Below are 17,110 nucleotides of genomic sequence, written 5' to 3' on the forward strand. Positions count from 1 at the left end.
TGCATCTCTATACTCAGACAGCCTGGGGTATCCTGGTCCCAGGAATCTGCAAGTGATATATGCCATATATACATTTTTTATATATAGTGCTGTGGCTTATTATTAGGACTCAAGGATTTAGGATTTATTCTGGGTCATCATATATAAGCTTCTCAACCTTTTTGAGTCAACAACATGTCCTCATTAGTCCCTAATTATAGATCAGAGGATCTTATATCAAATATAATCATTGAGCTTTGTAATTTAAGAACTCTGGTTGCAGCATTATTTTCACTTTTTAAATTGTGAAAACTTGCATGACCTGCAAGTTATGTGCTATTTTTAGTTAGTTCTAGCAAAATATAGCTGGAGATCTTGTCACAAGATTAACAAACATAAATTATTAGGGAGGTTATTTATTATTTTAATTATGTGACATTATCTTTCCCCACTGACAAAAGCAATCAAGATGACTAAAATTGAATCAGTGAAAATGAACAGATTCCCAAAGGTTATAAGTGTTGTTTTAAAAATGTCATGCATTTATTAAATTTCTTAGATGTTAACCAAGTGAAGTAAAAACCCAGTGGCCCCCTCCTTATGGGTTCAGAATCTGGCTAGTAGTAGACAGAATTCTAGAAATCATCTCATCAATCCTCTCACTTTCTAGATCAGGAAACTGATACTTAGGTCTGTTGCAGTGAATATTTCCAATGACTTTAACCTCTACTGACAAAATGTCAGGCAAGACTTTGATAGTAACAGGCAATGGATGGAATGACAATAATATCGTAAGCATTAAGTCTCCAGTATCGTAGGATTTTGGATTACTGTTTTAGCAGTGTCTGGTCCAGTGTTGGAATCCCCTTGAGAGTAGATTTGCGGATGGTCACCTGCTGCTCCTTGAACACTTCCTTGATGGGAAGTGGATTCTCCCAGAGCTGCCCATTCTGTTATGAGGTAGCTATTAATGTTAGAAAGTCTTTACATTGAATTGGTGTTGTTATGCCTTTGACCCATGGGTTCTACTCTCTGGAGCCAAGACCTCCAAGTGTTTGCAGTAGCAGTTATGTCTGATCTCATTCTCTTCTTTTCCAGGGAGGACATCTGAGTTACGTGTCATATGTGGGGCAAAGGTGAAGTGAAGAAAGAGAGAGAAAATAATGTGCTGTAGCTTATTATTAGAACTCAAGGAGTTAGGATTTATTCTGGGTCATCACATAGAAGCCTCTCAACCTTTCTGAGTCAACAGTGTGTTCTTTTTAGTCCCTAATTGTAGATCAGAGACTCTTATATCAATTATAATCACTGAGCTTTGTAATTCAAGAACTCTGGTTGCAGCACATCTTCAATTTTTAACTTATGAAAGGAGTAGCTATACTGAAAAGAAATCAAATGCTACAAATTGTAATATGAAGGGGAGATTCAATGAAATGCTTTTGTAATAATAAGACTTTTTATTTGTAAAGACTGTGGTCTGAGACACTTAATATCAGAATCTATAGACTTCATGTTGCACTAAAACACAGTAATACTCAAGGTATTACAGCTTTGTAATAAAAAAAATAAAATTCTTAACAATTATTTAACTGTTTCTTTAGAAAAAGAAAGAAAATATCCCTTCCCACCTCCTCAAATATTAGTTTAAAATTCCAGGAAACAGGGGTGCCTGGGTAACTCAGTTGGTTGAGCATCTGCCTTCAGCTCAGGTCATGATCTCAGGGTCCTGGGATCGAGCCCCAGGTTGGGCTCCCCACTCTTCCTCGGCCCCTCCCCCTTCTCTACTCCTCCCCCTCTCCCTGCACTTCCCCCTGCTCTCTCTCTCATATAAATAAATAAATAATGTTTTAAAAAATTCCAGGCAACAACTGATATGCTAGGATCTTAGCTAAGATTTAAATTAGATTTGGGGGAAGTTGTGCATATGTCATTTTCAGTAGGTTGCAGACTGTAAAAATATAAATTTACTTTGATTTTTTACTTTAATTTAAATCCTAGAAGGCACTGTTTTTCTTTATTCTCTAGAAAATATAGCACATGGGTGGTGCTGAAGGGGAGCAGAATTTGTCACCCCAAAATACGCCACTTTGGCCTTGACGATTATTCTGATCTGAAAGCAATCAAAACCCAGCAGATTTAGCAAAATCTCTTTACCTCCATCTTAATAGCCTAAATTTACATTGGAAAGGGGGCCATGTCGGGAAAAGAGCTATTACCATAGATGGACCTTTTTACCTAAGAAACTTATCTGCATAACAGGGCAATCTTTGTTTTCTAAACATCTCTTCAGTCTTTCTCTGAATGGCCCTCCTTCCCTTGGTAACGCCAGACTCCTACCCCTTTCTTTAGCTCTGGTTGTTCTATACCGTGCTTTTTGAATTACTTGGCTGCCTTTTGAATCTTCATACATTTATGGAGCACCTGTATATAAATAATTTTGTTTTTCTTCCATTAATCTGTCCAGGATCAATTTAATTATTAGATCAGCCAACCTATAAGGGAAGAAGGGAAAATTTTTAGAACTTCACAATGCTTATTTAAATATCCACTGATACAATTGTCCTGATAAATTTAAAATATAAAATTACTTATTTTCTAAACACAGAGACAGATGAATACACACATTCATCTGACAAATCTAGCCACGCAGATGTTGATGTTTGTTCAAAGACTGATTTACCTACAGACAAAAAGTATTTTTAAAACACAGTCTAAGAAACCAGAGACAAATCGCTTGAAATGGAATTTTATTACAAATTGCTTTGAGTCTGGTGGGATTTTCAAATTCTGACCATAACTAGTTTTGGTTCTATGTAAATTTGCTGTTAAAAGGTTTCACTATGTGTAGACCAATAGCCCTTATTCACCCACCCTTTACATGTCATTTTGCATGGTGAGAACAGGAGAAATGTGAATTCTATTTATTAGATTGCCCATGGGAAGGAGGCTCAGTGAAAAACATTTTTGCTAAGTGTTTGCTATTTATTTGCTAGGATGATAGTGATGTTAAACTTGGGAGATAAGTGTAGGTGCATGTTAAAATTATATTTGGTAATTAGGTTATTTTACACAATAACCATTGATTTTATTTAGACTCTACTACATCCTAGGCATCTTGCCAAATGTTGGAAAGAGTATGAAGATAAGATAGTTCCCATCCCACACTGTGATTGGTGAAACCAATGCTGAGAAATAATTATGATACAGCGTGCTATCTTACAGGATGTACAGAAGGTTATAATACAGCATAACATATTGTAACATGGTAGAAACATAGTAGAAAGTTTCAAATACAAGTTTCCTGCTGAGTGAAGACGTTGAAACAATATCCACTAAATCATGAAGAAAATTTTAAAGTCAGGGATGCCTGGGCGTCTGCCTTCCTCCCAAGTCATGATCCTGGTGTCCTGGGATCCAGCCCCGCATCGGGCTCCCCCTGCCTGCCGCTCCCCTTGCTTGTGCTTGCTCTCTGACAAATAAATAAAATCTTTTATTTTTTATTTTATTTTATTTTATTTAAGATTTTATTTATTTATTTATTTATTTATTTATTTATTTATTTATTTATTTACAGAGAAAGAGACAGAAGAGAGGGAACCCCAGCAGGGGGAGTGGGAGAGGGAGAAGCAGGCTTCCCGCGGAGCAGGGAGCCCGATACCGGGCTCCATCCCAGGACCCTGGGACCACGACCTGAGCTGAAGGCAGACGCTTAACGACTGAGCCACCCAGGCGCCCCAAATAAAATCTTTTAAAAATAAATTAATTAATAAAGTTTAAAATATTTGTGGGGCACGTGGCTGGCTCAGGGGGAAGACCATGTGACTCTTGATCTCTGGGTAATGAGTTCGAGCCCCAAGCTGGGTGCAGAGATTACTTAAATAAATAAATAAACTTAAAAAAAAAAGTTGTAAAATGAAATGAGCCACCTCTTTCAAAATCTTTAATTTTACATGTTTCTTATTTTAAACAAAGTATATTGTTTCATTCTAGCTTTCTGTAAGAGTTTTCAGAGAACTTTATGGAAGAGATACTTTTGAGCTAGACCTTGAGGAAATGAAGGTTTTCTGAGCAGGAAAGGAGCAGAATAATCTTCAGGCATAGGGGCCTGCATAAGCAAAGGCAGGAAGCTGTGGTGTGTTTGGGGAATGGGAAGCTAATTGGGGCATGAGGTGGGTAATGGTAGCAGTTGTAGTTAGAAAGTTCTGAGTCAGAGCCAGTTTGCTAAGTGTCTGATTACATCCTCAGGCAGTGGAGAAACAGTGGACGGTTTTTTGTTTTGTTTTATTTTAAAAATTTTATTTGTAAATAGTATCAAATTAACAGAAAAGTTGCAAGTATAAATAGCACAAGAAATGCCAATATATATATCCTTTACCCAGATTCCCTTACTGTAAATATTTTGTCCCATTTGTTTTTCATTTGATTTCTCACTCTTTTTATTATGCACATTTTTTTCTGTACCATTTAAGAGTAATCATGGCCTTCTTCTACAGAATACTTCCGTGTGGTTTTCCTAACAATAGGGATACTCTCATCATAATCATAGAATGAGGGGCACCTGGGTGGCTCAGTTGTTAAGCATCTGCCTTCCGCTCAGGTCATGATCCCAGGGTCCTGGGATGGAGCCCTGCATCTGGCTCCCTGCTCCGCGGGAAGCCTGCTTCTCAGTCTCTCTCTCTCTCTCTCTCTCTCTCTCACGCTGTCTCTCTCTCTCTGTCAAAATAAATAAATAAAAAATCTAAAAAATAATAAGAATAATAAGAATAATCATCATAGAATGTTTATCAATTTTGAATGTAATCCTGATATAATACTTTTTATCTAATCTGGAATTCACACGCCAATTTTGTCAACTGCAATAGTGACATCTTTTATAATATTTTCTCCCTTCCAGTGAAAGATCCATTCTAAGATAAAGTATTGTATTTAGTTGTTGTGTCCTTTTACTCTTTTAATCTAGAACAATTTCTACAGCCTTTCTTTGACTTTTATGACATTGACATTTTTGAATAATATAGCCTCCCTTCTTTTTTTAATAGAGGGGGCTTCATTTTGATGCGGAGGATTTTATATAGGGGTAATACTATGGGATTATGCAGGGGTTTGATACTATTTACAATAGTATCAGACCATGCATAATCAGACATGGGTTTTAGAAAAAGTCATTCTAGAAGCAATGTTAAGGATGGATCTGAAGTTAAGAGAGTATTGTTTTGGTAATGAGATAGGAAGCTACTGTTGGCCAATATTACCTTCTAGGCTGGCAGGAGTAGATTCTGGCTCTGGCCAGGATCCCTGGAAGTTTGGGGCAGGTGTAGGAACCAAGGCAAAGGGATTCAAAGTATGAGTCCTGGGTAAGGTTGCTTCTAGAATAGTGTAAAATGTCAAGTCCACAAAGGTTGATGGAGAAGCAAGACCCAGACCTAAAACAGTGGGCTTGAATTTCAGATTATAGCATAAATCAGATTAGATAGTGGCGTTCCTTCTGAAGAATAGTTTTTAATGCATAGCTGAGCTTACAATTAAGGGAAGTAAATCCCTGAGTACTAAAAATTAAAAGGGAAGAGAAATACCAAAAACTAGGCATGAACTGATATTCTAGCAAACTTGAGGGGAGGTTTCTGGTCTTGGATATGACCTATGAAAACCTACAAAAATACAGGAAATTAGGCCTTGATTGCCAGTGAAGTAGTTAGAACTGAGATCCTTGCATAAAGCCAGGATCAATAAGGGCTATACCCTCCATAAAAGAAAAAAAAAATCAACTATAGGCACTAGGAGGTGATAAAAATGTTTGCCTGTCTTGGCCTGGGCTTTGGGTGGAGGAAAAAAAAGAAAGCTTCATGTAGGTTTGGGTTTGAATTTACACTGGATGGTCTAGGAATATTTCAGTCTAGAAATCCACGTAAAAAGACCCTGTGAGTGATAACACAGATTTGGCGGATAGAGGCAGATGGAAAACTGCTTGGGAGGGACAAATAATCCATGCAGGATTCCTACAGATAAAGTCTTGCTGAAAATGAGCTCAATCAAAAACTATAAGGTACACGTAGAGGAAGAGAAACTCCACCATGAATAAGAAGCCACAGAGACAACAAACAGCAGAGTTAAATTCCCAGTAACTTCAAATAATAGAACTACTGGCTTAAGACTAGAAGGTGAGCATGAAAAATAGTTAAAGACCTAAAAGAATTAATTTAAACCATAAGAAAAGTATAAGATACTTGATTAAAAGACAGGAAAATTTGAAAAATGAACAAGATAGAACTTTTTTTTCTTATTTGTGAGAGAGAGAGAGAGCACAAGCAGGGGAATCGGCAGGCAGAGGGAGAAGCAAGCTCCCTGCCGAGCAAGGAGCCCGATGCGGGGCTCCATCCCAGGACCCCGGGATCATGACCTGAGCCCAAGGCAGATGCTTAACCAGGTGTCCAAAGATAGAACTTCTAAAAATATAAAATATAGTTGTTTAATTTTAAAACTCAGCTAAATAGAAATTTTTTTACAAAAAAAGGAAAACTAGTAAATTGGAAGATAAAGATATTTAAAAGAGTAAAAGATATGAAGAATGAGAATTACTTGGATTACTGGAAAAAAAGAATACAGATAATCAGGGAGACATAATATTCAAAGAAATAATAGCTGAGAATTTTCCAGAATAGATTAAAGACATGAGTCCTCAGATTCTGAAAGCACAATGAGACCCAAATGAAAATATATACTTAGACACATTGTGGGGATATTGTAAGAAAAAAAAAATTAAAGGAAAGAAAATATATGAAAAGTAAGCAGAGAAAAAAGACATTTATCTTTAAATGTTAGTTACCGTGAGAGCAACAGTAGAAGCCAAAAGAATAAAGTAATAAAGTATTATCTTGAAAACGCTGAGAAAAAAATAACTGTTAACCTATAAATCCAACTCTGATAATCATTCAAGAACATGAGAAAAAAAGAACATCTCTGGACATACGAACACCCAACATAAGCATACATTTATATATATATATAAGTATACATATATACAATCAACTCAGTAACAATTTCTGAAGGATGTACTTCAGGAAGAGAAATTTTGCCCAATTTAAGTGCAATAAAGAATGATGAGCAAAGTAATTGTTAAATATGTAACTGAATAAACATGTAATTAAATAACAATATCTGGGTCACCAGGGTGGCTCAGTCGTTAACCGTCTGCCTTAGGCTCAGGTCATGATCCCAGAGCCTGGGATCAAGCTCCGCGTCAGGATCCCTGTTCAGCGAAGAGCCTGCTTCTCCCTCTGTTACTTCTCTCACTGTCTCTCTTTCTCTGTCAAATAAATAAATAAAATCTTAAAATAAATAAATAGGTAACTATATAATTTTGGGTTAATACAGAGAAAGAACTAAAATTCAGACAACAATTACATGTAACAAAGAAGGGATGATCAAAGTTAAAAGGGTGTAAGTTTCTTGCATTGTTTAAAAAATTGGTAGAGCAATTGACTTTAAGTACATGACTTTATTTTTTAAATTTAAGGATAAACACTAAGAGAATAGTTACCGAACAAAGCATTAGTTGGGGGGGCGGGGAATAGGGAAAAACTGTAATTGATCCAAAAGAGGGTTGGAAAGAATTTTTATTTTTAAGATTTTGCTTATTTATTTGAGAGAGACACACACACACAGAGCATGAGCATGAACAGGGGGAAGAGCAGGGGGAGGGGAACAGAAGGAGAGGGAGAAGCAGACTGCCCACTGAGCAGGGAGCCCAACATCAGGCTCCATCCTGGAACTCCAGGATCATGACCTGAGCTGAAGGCAGCCACTTAACTGACTGAGACACCCAGGCGCCCCAGAAAGAATTTTTTAAAAGAAAAAAAACCCAGGCATATAAATGGACTAAATGCTCCAGTTAAAGGCAGTTGGACTGAGGAAAAAAGAAATCATCTTTATACTCTTTATAATAGGAATACCTAAAATTTAAAAGCATAATTTGAAGTAAAAGAATTGAAAATAAAATAGGCAAATTCTAAACAAAAGAAATCTGTTCTATATTAATATCAAACAAAATATTCTTTAGGGAATGGAATATCATTGGGGATTAAATAATAAGAGGAACAATTCTCAGGACAATATAACAATTTTTTTTATAGATCTTATTTTTAGGTAATCTCCACACCCAATGTGGGGCTCGAACCTGCAACCCTGATATCAATAGTCACATGCTCCATCAACTGAGACAGCCAGGCACCCCTGCAATATAACAATTTTTAAGTAGGGCTAATAACATAGCTTTAAATTATACAAAGCAAAACTAGATGGAGTTATACTGGGGAGACAGGTATAGAAACAAGCAATAAACAAGTTGACTGGAGGTGAGTGCCTGTGAAACCTCTAATTAGAGATGTTAAAGGCACTTGGACATAACTAGTATCTAGGCTGGTTTAGATCTAAAAATTTGGAAGTAGAAGGATGTATTACCCCAACTTCAATAGATTCTGGACTTCTTGAGGAGAAGAATTATACTCAACTTTGAAGGACCCTTGTGCCTATTACAGTGCATTTTACAAGCGCTCGGTAAGGGTTAAATTGAACATATTCTCATAGATACTGATTTTTTTTAGGATGTACACATTTTTAGTTCTAGAGATTAATATTTACGAAATGAATACTAAGGGGACTGTAAGAAAGGTTTGAGATATGGTTCTTGCCTTTAGGGATATTGTAATTCAGTTGGGAGATTTTAAGACCCCAGTAATTTGAAAAATTTAAAAGTAATAATCAGTTGTCCATAATCAAGTTTTAACTGCTGTGGTATTTGAATGAGAAGAGAAAGAAAGTTCACCAAAGATTTGAGATATTGGAGAAAGCTGTATATAGGTGAAATTTTAGTTGGTCCTTGAAAAATGTGCATCTTTGGTTTAAAAAGAGAAGAGAACATTTTGATTTGAAAAATAGGCATAAAGGTTCAAAGGCAGAAATTATTGTACCTATTTGTGTGACATTGATCATGCTCGTTTCAGTGCAATATAAGTGCTAAGGAGTGGTACGAGAGAAAGCCCGATTGTGTTGCCTCTCTCGGTTTCTCTCTCTGTCAAATAAATAAATAAAATAAATAAAATAAAAAAGGAAGTGGCTAGACCCAAAGCCTTTAGTGTGTTGCCCTTAGGATGACTTTAGTCTTTTTTTTTTTTTTTAAGATTTTATTTATTTATTTGACAGAGACAGAGAGAGAGAGCACAAGTAGGCAGACAAGCAGGCAGAGGGAGAGGGAGAAGCAGGCTCCCCACCGAGCAGGGAGCCTGATGCCTGGGAGCCCGATGCGGGGCTGGAGCCCGATGCGGGGCTCGATCCCAGGACACTGGGATCATGACCTGAGCTGAAGGCAGACGCTTAACTGACTGAGCCACCCAGGCGCCCCTGACTTCAGTCTTTTGTTATTTATTTTATTTTGCACAAAACTGTGTCCTGCATTTTTATGTAAATATCCACCATATAATCTGTCAATACTTTATTTCATGTTGATTTTTACCCTATGCATGGTCTTTTTGTTTGTTTATTCATGTTTATTAACTTTATAAGCAAACATAAACTAATGTTTCATGTTCAAAACATTGACAGTAGGGGTGCCTGGGTGGCTCAGATGGTTGGGCTTCTGTCTTTGGCTTGGGTCATGATCTCCAGGTCCTGGGATCGAGCCCCATGTCAGGCTCCCAGCTCAGCGGGGAGTTTGCTTCTCCCTCTTCCTCTGCCTCTCCCCTGTTTGTGCTCTCCCTTTCTCCCTCTCAAATGAATAAATAAAAACTTAAAAAAAAACATTGACAGTAATCTTCCTATATACCATTTTTCCATCCCACATTCCTCCCTCCCCACACCTAATATAACCACTATTCGTTGCACTTTTATATAGTGTTATCACTACATGTATACACAAAACTACTAAGTAAATTCCTTAGTTCCTTTTTAATTTTAAAGTGGCTTTTATGCTGGAAGTAATCCTTGGAACTTACTTTTTAAAAAATATTTATTTATTTATTTATTTATTTATTTATTTATTTATTTATCTATCTATCTATCTATCTATCTGAGAGAGAGAGAGAGAGAGAGAGAGAGAGCATGCCCATGAGCATACAAGCCAGGTGAGGGGCAGAGGGAGAGAGAGAGAAGCAGACTCCCCGCTGAGCTTGGAACCTCCCAGGACCCTGAGATCATGACCTGAGCTGAAATCAAGAGTCGGAGGCTTACCCAACTAAGCCATCTAGGCACCCCTGGAACTTAACTTTTTCACATGATATTTTGTTAAGAATCATATTCTGTGTGTAGTTGTAGTCCATTTTAACTGTTTACAGCCTTCCATGTCTGACTATGCCACACCTGTCAATGGTTATTTAGGCTATTTCCAAATACTTTAGTCTATTTTAAATAGTGTTAGTATTAACATTTGTACATGTCCACTGGTATTACAAGGACTTCTGTGGGGTACATTTCTACTTAATATTGATTTAAAAGTCTTTCTGTAGAGCATAGCACATTAGAATGACATTAGGCAAATGTTCTGATGGTGGAATTTCAAGTCTAAAATAATCAACATCTTTTCCTAAGAGGAACAGATTTAAATACCACCCTAGGAGTCTTATATAATATAGTGTGCACTCAAGATAAGAATTATTTACCAAATGTTTCCTTGGGGGCCAAAATTATAAGCAGTAGTTGATGTCAGATTTTTGTCCCAGTGACCCAATTTAATGTCAACGTTATTTTCAGGATACAAAAGGAAAACTGAGGACCAGAGGGAAGGGAAAGAGATACCAGGTTAACTGAAGCTTAGGATTGCTTAGCAGCTAGTCCAGAATAATTCACTTTCATCTCCTTTGAGGGTCTTACCCTACCTAGCAGCCCTCCTTGTGTGAGAGTGAACAATATGAACAAAGAGAACCAAGGAAAAGGGCTCTGTCAGATTTCTTCTCTCAGAATCTGTTGATTGTCTACTAAGAAAAGTTTCTTACTCTTAAGAGGTTCTGAGCTTAAAAGTCTTGTCTCTTTGTGAACATGTAAGAAAGAACCCTTTTCTGCATGTGTGTATGTGTGCAGACATGGGCATGGACATGCAAGGGAAAAGTGAACGCTGGACAGTCACAGAAAGGATCCTGCTGGGGCGCCTGGGTGGCTCAGTCGTTAAGCGTCTGCCTTCGGCTCAGGTCATGATCCCAGGGTCCTGGGATCGAGCCCCGCATTGGGCTCCCTGCTCCGCGGGAAGCCTGCTTCTCCCTCTCCCACTCCCCCTGCTTGTGTTCCCTCTCTCGCTATGTCTCTCTCTGTCAAATAAATAAATAAAATCTTTAAAAAAACCCAAAAAACGATTCTGCTAGTCTCTCTATTATTGTCCTTTTGTTTTTTTGAAGTAGTACAAAATCTTTTCACTTAAATGAAAATCATCCCTATACCTTAAATAACAATAACTTTAGGGGCACCTGGGTGGCTCAGCCGTTAAGCGCCTGCCTTCAGCTCAGGTCATGATCCCAGGGTCCTGGGATCGAGCCCCGCATCGGGCTCCCTGCTCAGCAGGAAGCCTGCTTCTCCCTCCCCCACTTCCCCTGCTTGTGTTCTGTCTGTCGCTCTTGCTGTCTCTCTTTCAAATAAATAAATAAAATATTATTTAAAAAAAAACAATAACTTTATTGCTGAAATTTCCCATTCGTTTTTACTTGCAGCAATCACACCAGAAACCATGCACATTATTTAGTGAAACTACCTAATTTCCTGCTTGAAGCAAGCATCTGAGCCTTTGTGCCCAATGACAAACCTGTCTACCCCCTTTCATACCTACCACCCATGGTATTATGATGGAAGGGAAGGAATGGTTATCTAAGTAGGTATGTTTGTGGAAAATGAGGAACACACCGAGGGCCAATGGATTACCAGTGCTACACGGGTCTTCTGTCTTACAGTGGGGTCTTCTTTGACAGGAGTCGGGGAAGAATCTTGTGGTCTCTGACTTCTAGTCATTTGCTATACTCCCATTCTTCTTTCCTTTTTGGAAAATAGGTTTTTTAAAAAAGTTAAATAGTGTACAAATGCCATGCATTTAGGTGGAACACAGTGCCAATGCATTACCAATTATTCCAAGCCTACACATAAAACATACCTAAGGAAAATATTGTTTCTGAATTGCAAGGTGTGTTCTACAAGGAGATATTTTTTAAAAATATTTTATTTATTTATTTGAGAGAGAAAGAGTGCACAAAAGGGGGTAGGGCCAGAGGGAGAAGCAGACTCCCCCACTGAGCAGGGAGGGAACCCAATGCAGGACTTGACCCTGGGACTTCAGGATCATGACCTGAACCGAAGGCAGTCGCTTAACCAGCTGAGCCACCCTGGCGCCCTACAAGGAGATATTTAAATCAAGAAAGAAACAGCAGAGGTTCCTCCTTATTTGGATAGTACTTTAGGACATAACAAGGAACTGCAGCCCTTTTTCCTCACTATATCAAATGAGGATGCATTCCCCAATTTGTTTACCGCCCCCACAGAAGAGCTGAACTAAGTTGCATCCAATTAAGGTCTGCGCTTGCAAGTACATTACTATAGAGTCAATATTATTTGGAAATTCTATATGTAATCTCTCTTCAGCATGTATCTAAACATAATATTAATATTTAAGGTTTATAGGCTCAGCCCTATAAAATAGTATTATCATTGCCTGTTTATTCACCTCCAGTTTTCCTCTAACAAAATATTAAAATTTGATTGTAAATATATAGAGAGTAGAAAAGGTGAATTCCTCTTGTGAAAAGAGCATTAACTAGAGCATTCTGATTCTCACTAGAATTAGTGCAGCAATTTTTCTATAGATAAAAGAACCTCTTGTCTTATGAAGAGCTGCATTAATTACAGCCTGAGATTCTGTTTCACGCATCCTCTTTTAGAGCCAAAGAGAGAACAGAAAAAATGTGTGCTGTTGGAAGTCTGTACTCCCATTTTCTTTTTCTTTTTTGCAAATAGCTTTTCTGAAAGGTAAATAGTACACAAATGCTATGAGTTCAGGTGGAACACAGTGCCAAAGCAATACTAATTATTCCAACAACAGCAGTAGCTATAACTCCAAAAGCAAAAAACAAATTCCAATGTTATGAGTAACTTTGCTGATCATAATAAAAGAAGATGAAATTTAATGTCAATAGCAGTATGAGTGTAGGAGGTAATTCCATTTCATTTTCTTTTCAGACAAAACAGAAACGGAACACGGAGATACAAGCAAATGAAAAAATCCCAGGTAATAAAGACTATAGAGATATCTGTGATCTATACTGAGGCCAAAAGCTTTGGTTTTAGAGCTATAAAAGGCAGTTTCCACTTTCTAGAATCTATATTAAGACCTATACTTCCTTGTGTGTCAACTATACTCAAATAAAAGAAAAGAAAAAAGACCTATACTTCTTATTTCCTCCCATCACCCATATTGGGTGATGGTGACCAACCAATAAATGGACACAGAGGAGGAAAGTGAGAATAATTTATTGAGCAGACATTCACTATAATATCAATACTATTGTACATGTAAAATTTACCAATACAAGCTTCCTGTTTTCTTTGCACCTCTTCATGACCTTTGTTCCCTTTCCTAATTAGCACCAACCCTTGACCAAGCTTTGTCCGATGATTGGTTTGTCCTGCTGCCTTTCCGACCTGGGCCGGTTCACCCCTCCTTAGGCAACCTGGTGGTCCCCCGCTCCCGGGAGGTCACCATATCGATGCCGAACTTAGTGCGGACACCCGATCGGCATAGCGCACTACAGCCCAGAACTCCTGGGCGCAAGCGATCCTCCTGCCTCAGCCTCCCGAGTAGCTGGGACTACAGGTGCGCGCCACCGCGCCTGGCTCCGATGATTGGTTTGTGTCAAACACTGTGTGTTTGCCTGCCATGAGATGGTACTGCCTACGTGCTCAGGTTTGGGAAAATGTCTTTCCTCATTTATTCGTGCATCTATAAAGAAAGCCAGGATATTCTTATGCTCTGTTACTATAGACCATGTTCTCTATACCACCATTCCAGGAAAAGAATCAGGTGAAATGGAATACTTAGAAGATAGTAGGGAATTAAAAGTAGCAGTAGATAAGCGTAATTCTACAAGTGAAAACCCAGATAATAGCCCTAAGACTATTCTCTAAGAATCCTGAGATAAATAAACATATTGAATGCGTTAAAATACCTGAACCCAGTGTATGGAATTGAGATTCATTGAAGTAAAGCCAGTTTCCCTTTGATGGTTTGGAATGGGTTCACATTTGCAAATGGTGTTGCCTTGTATGGTAGAAAGGACACAACAAATCTAGTTTTGAATTTCAGATCTGCCATTTATTGGCTAATGACCTTGCCCAAGCACCCTTCTAATTCTCAGTGCTCTTCCACAATGCAGAAAATGATACTTGCCTTGTAGACCTATTGGTGTGGGTAGAGATATTGTAGAAAGTATCTAGAATGGTACCTGGTACAGATGGGCTGAAAAGCAGGGAGCTTTTGTTGTTACTGTTATTAATCATCTTGGCACACTACTTTTTCATAAAATCTCTAATATTGTAATGAATATAGAGACCCTATTAACTTGTAATAATAAAATAATAAAATGCCTTAAATTCAGAGACCACTTTTGATCCAAAGTACTCAAAGCCTATTTCTATTTCTCTGCTCAGTTCTATAAAGGGAAAGATACACTACCGTGGAGAACATGGGGACATCCAATACAGGTAGAGGGGTAGGACAGGATATCACTGTCCGGCTACAGTCTGGCTGCCCTTCTTCCAGCAGCCAATCCAGACTAAGTGAAGAAACAAAATGGCACCGTGAGGAAGGTGAGCAAAAGGAAAAGGATCAAACTGTTCACATTTTAGGCCACCAGGGATGTCTTAAATGATCCTACGAAATACAAATCACTTCAAATCACCTGAAAAAAATTAAAGAATTTTGGAAAATGAGCAATTTACATAGAAGCTAAGAATTGAAGCAAAGATCTGGATTCCTCTCAAAAATCATTTTTAAAAAATTTTGTCCAGAATTAGCCCAGTCATTGCTTCCGTTCTCAGCTTTTCTCAAGCTGTAGAAACAGAGCCAAACTTAGTTCCTTCAGGTTTCTTGCTGGCTGCAAAATGATGAGGCCCTTCATCTCCTCCCTGGTGTTGCAATCCTTTCTCTGTGCGATTGCCTCATCCACCACCTGCCTCACGCCAACACTTTGCCTACTATTTTCTTTTCTGTCCCTCCTTCCCGTGTGGCCACTAGGCCGGCTTGCCAGCAGTGGATTGGCCAGGAGCAGTGGGCTGTCATGTGACCAAATCCAGGCGGCTGTAAAGCACCTAATTCTGAGTTTTCCATGACGCACCTGCTGTGGTCACATTGGCTCCCAAGTAAATAAATGGTCAAATCTTTTCCAAAGTGGTTTTGACAAAGAACAACTTAAACTGCCAAAGATGTTGACACATGGGCTGTTATCTAGGAGAGTGAGTAAAGCAACCCATTTGAACAACAAGAACAGATAAGGCCCACCTCTTTGTCCCCTTGCCTTTTTACATTGGTATTCCTGTGGAGACAAAGGGAAAGAAGAAAAGGAAACAAAGGCAGATCTTTAGTGCTGGCTGTCCCAGGGTTGATTAGGATGCTGATCCGTGTGGCAGGTTTCTAGGTTCTCACCCAACTTCTTGGCTGCGAGTCAAAGGATTTAACAGTGCGCTTTGTAAATAGTAGTGTACAAAGCCGGTCTAAAAATAGTGCATTTCCAGGGTCTGAATTGGGTGAGTGGAATGAGTGGCAATGGCTGTATTGTACAAGACAGATTACAAGCGAGTTACTCGACGGGACTTGATATGCAGGGTTATTCACATGCTTCATCTGGTTTGGTTAAATAATGCAAACACATTTACCAATGTACATGCTCATTTTGTTTATTTGTGCTCTAGAGAGCTCGTGTGTGTTTAGGACAGACAAATGTACATGTTCTGTTTTCTGACAATCAAACAAAGCTCTCCCGGATGAGGTAAAGAGCTGAGTTAAATAGTGGAGCCGACACTCCTGAGAATCGCTGATGTGACACTCTGGTGGTTGTTAATGACAGGTTTCCTGCTGCACTTGCTGCCCTAAAGGATTTTTGCTGAAGGTGGGAATCAACAAGAGGCTCTGACAACCAGTGGGACTGCTGGGTCTGGCTGAGATCTCTCTTGAAACCGTGTGTGCGAAGGCTTGTGCCTCCCTAGAAGTTTTTCACCGTGATAGCAACTGGGCTTGTTCTTCCTCCCCTGACTCCTGTGGCCGGGCTGTGGGGACAGCCAAGGTGAGGTGCTCGTCCCTAGACCAGAGCAGACCTTGCAGATGACAACTGTGGAAGCCAGCGTCGCAGAAGACTCAGGTGCAGGGAGAAGCCTAAAGGAATTTTGAGTAGGAATATTATTTTCTGGGGCACCTGGGTGAGCTTCTGCCTTTGGCTCAGGTCATGATCCCAGGGTCCTGGGATCGAGTCCCACATCGGGCTCCCTGCTCAGTGGGGAGCCTGCTTCTCCCCCTGCCTGCCACTCCCCCTGCTTGTGCTCTCTCTCTCTCTGTCAAATAAATAAATAAAATCTTAAGGAATATTATTTTCTGAAATGAAAGTGCTGGGAAAGTGTTTTGCAGTCTTTTGAAAGCAAAAACCACCCCACCTAATGTTTTCAGCCGTTAAATGGTGGTTATTCCTATACGCTTTGAGGAAAGAAATTTTCTCATACCAAAGTACAATATCATTATTTCCTACATAAATAATCATCTTTTAGGCAGTTTGGAGACCTTATTATTTAATGCAGTGTGGAAACTCTTGGGCGAAGCCCTCATTCTGGCAGGTTGGTTTCTAAAAATTTTAGAAGACGGAAACTGAGAACAGGAACAGTGCTTGAAGTAATTGGATTAGGGAAATACCTTATAGAGGATAACACCCCCCTCCCCACCCCCGGCATATCCCTTTGGCAAACATTTTTCCTACCCAAATTTCATGCCTTTAATCTGATACAGTAAATTGGGTCTGACAGTCTCTAGGAGCATATATGTTGGTGCTCCTCTCTCCCCTCCTTACGCTCTGTGGCTTTAGGAAAGTTACATAAGCACTAACTCCCCAGTTTCCTCATCCGTACAACA

The 17,110-nt window shown here is 38.9% G+C and overlaps 1 protein-coding gene across 2 annotated transcripts in view; it reads left to right on the plus strand.

Annotated features, from left to right (window-relative positions):
- JADE1 (jade family PHD finger 1) overlaps nucleotides 1-17,110 on the plus strand; it is a 293,290-nt gene that overhangs the window by 69,441 nt on the left and 206,739 nt on the right. The window contains exon 2 of one of the 2 annotated variants that reach the window (XM_064585051.1): nucleotides 13,180-13,228. The exons of the other annotated variant lie outside the window; for it this stretch is intronic. Coding sequence (XP_064441121.1) covers nucleotides 13,214-13,228 — 15 coding nt within the window. The 5' untranslated portion in view covers nucleotides 13,180-13,213. The remainder of the gene's footprint in view (nucleotides 1-13,179; nucleotides 13,229-17,110) is intronic. 2 annotated transcript variants of the gene reach the window in all.

The sequence above is a fragment of the Mirounga angustirostris genome, unplaced genomic scaffold (assembly GCF_029215605.1).
Source record: "Mirounga angustirostris isolate CCGP_5_RB_7025 unplaced genomic scaffold, mMirAng1.0.hap1 SCAF_2, whole genome shotgun sequence".
Classification (NCBI taxonomy): domain Eukaryota; kingdom Metazoa; phylum Chordata; class Mammalia; order Carnivora; family Phocidae; genus Mirounga; species Mirounga angustirostris.